Below are 1,694 nucleotides of genomic sequence, written 5' to 3' on the forward strand. Positions count from 1 at the left end.
TTGTGTAGTTGGTTATGTTGACGGAAGTTAGCCTATTTTCAGGCGCTGCGTAATATCATTGCGCCTGCTGCACCCAAGGCCACGGCTAGAGTGCTTCTTGAGATCAGGGGAGTGAGGTTTTACACGCACAGCTCTTACTAGCCTATGACAGTTACATCAGCAACTGTCTAAAGTAGACTGCTTTCATGCAAGTTAATGGCACCTCCTTGTGTAATTTTTCGGTATTGTTCAGTCTTTAACATTACTTATGGCATGTGCAGAGAGCTGATGATACAGAAAATTGAGTGTTTAGTTTCAGAGTTTCAGAATGATCACCCTCATTTATGTTTTGTTTGGGGCCATGAACCTATATGTCAAGATAACTTAGAGGAGATGACAAGCCTCCTCTGTCCTGTGATTGTGGGGATTCTCTTTAGATTGCTTTTTTGCTCTTAATCCACCTGGTTTAAACTGCAGCCATCATATTGTGGAGTCTATTGGTCAATAGAAAGCTCTTTGGAGATTTGAGTCCAAAATCGATCTTAACAACTGCTGGAAAGCAAACTTCCTTTCCATCTAAATAAAGCTCCACAGGGACAAGTATCAGGCAGAAAGTGTGTCTCTCAGGCCATGTATGGCAGCTTATGGTAACTCTCATTATAAGAGAGTGGTTCTAGTGGAAAAAGTTGTTTCCTTTAAAAAAAACTTATTCTAAGTTATTTTGTCCTTTTGTTGTGTTAGTCATCCTTCCTGCTTCAGGTATGACCTCCTGTGTAATGGTTGTTGTTTTTTTTCCCAGGCAAAGCTTGTCGTAAGTCAACAGGCTCTCGCTGCCAAGGTGGGCTGCGTAAGTAGACAGTTTATGCAATACTGTGAGTGAGGTCTGTCTGTCTAACCCTTGGCTAACACCGAAAGCCCATCACAGTGGTTAAACAAGAATAATCCAATTGCTTCTTTCAGTCAAGAGAAAAGCTGTGAACCCTGCACACTATTAGTGATAGAGTAAAAAAAAATTTTTTTTTTTTCATTTGTGAGATGTGAGAGTACCTGTCAATATTGCTCTGCAGGAGTTTAGTCTGCTGCTGGTTATCTTCAGTCTGGGCCTTCACAGATTCCTGGGTGCTCATTCCATCCATCAGCCATTGTTCTCGTAGAGTTTTTTTCTATTTGTCCAAAGAAAGCCAACTGACTTGTTTTACATTACAGTGTTGTAAATTTATATTATAAAAACACGAAATGCAAACACCATCCGTTGCAATAATTTATTGCCCATACATTAGATATTTGTTAGATATATTACAAATATATTAAATATTTCAGTATTTTCAAACATACATTCAATTATTCAAATATAAATCTACTAATATTTATTATTCTATTAACAATGTTTTTTTAATAATACTTATTTGAATATATTGTAATAATAATATATTTTATCTCTTTAAACGTGTGTATGTGTGTGCAGTGTTGGGGGTAACTCATTACAAGTAATGCGAGTTACGTAATCAGATTACTTTTTTTCAAGTAACTAGTAAAGTAACGCATTACATTTTTAATTTACAAGAAAATATCTGAGTTACTTTTTCAAAAAAGTAATGCCAGTTACTTTGTTTTCCCATTTATTGACTGACAGCTCTCCTGTCCCCATATTGGGAGAAATCGGAAGTGCAGAGGAATTGTGTGCGCTGTGTGAACATGATGTTACTGTAGTTCTA

General features: G+C 36.9%; 1 protein-coding gene across 1 annotated transcript in view; it reads right to left on the bottom strand.

Moving 5' to 3' along the window:
• The window catches only part of LOC107697908 (uncharacterized), a 32,796-nt gene that overhangs the window by 21,353 nt on the left and 9,749 nt on the right, over positions 1-1,694 (bottom strand). The window contains exon 4 of the mRNA XM_016498775.1: positions 1,027-1,142. Coding sequence (XP_016354261.1) covers positions 1,027-1,142 — 116 coding nt within the window. The remainder of the gene's footprint in view (positions 1-1,026; positions 1,143-1,694) is intronic.

The sequence above is a fragment of the Sinocyclocheilus anshuiensis genome, unplaced genomic scaffold (assembly GCF_001515605.1).
Source record: "Sinocyclocheilus anshuiensis isolate Anshui unplaced genomic scaffold, SAMN03320099.WGS_v1.1 scaffold886, whole genome shotgun sequence".
Lineage (NCBI taxonomy): Eukaryota > Metazoa > Chordata > Actinopteri > Cypriniformes > Cyprinidae > Sinocyclocheilus > Sinocyclocheilus anshuiensis.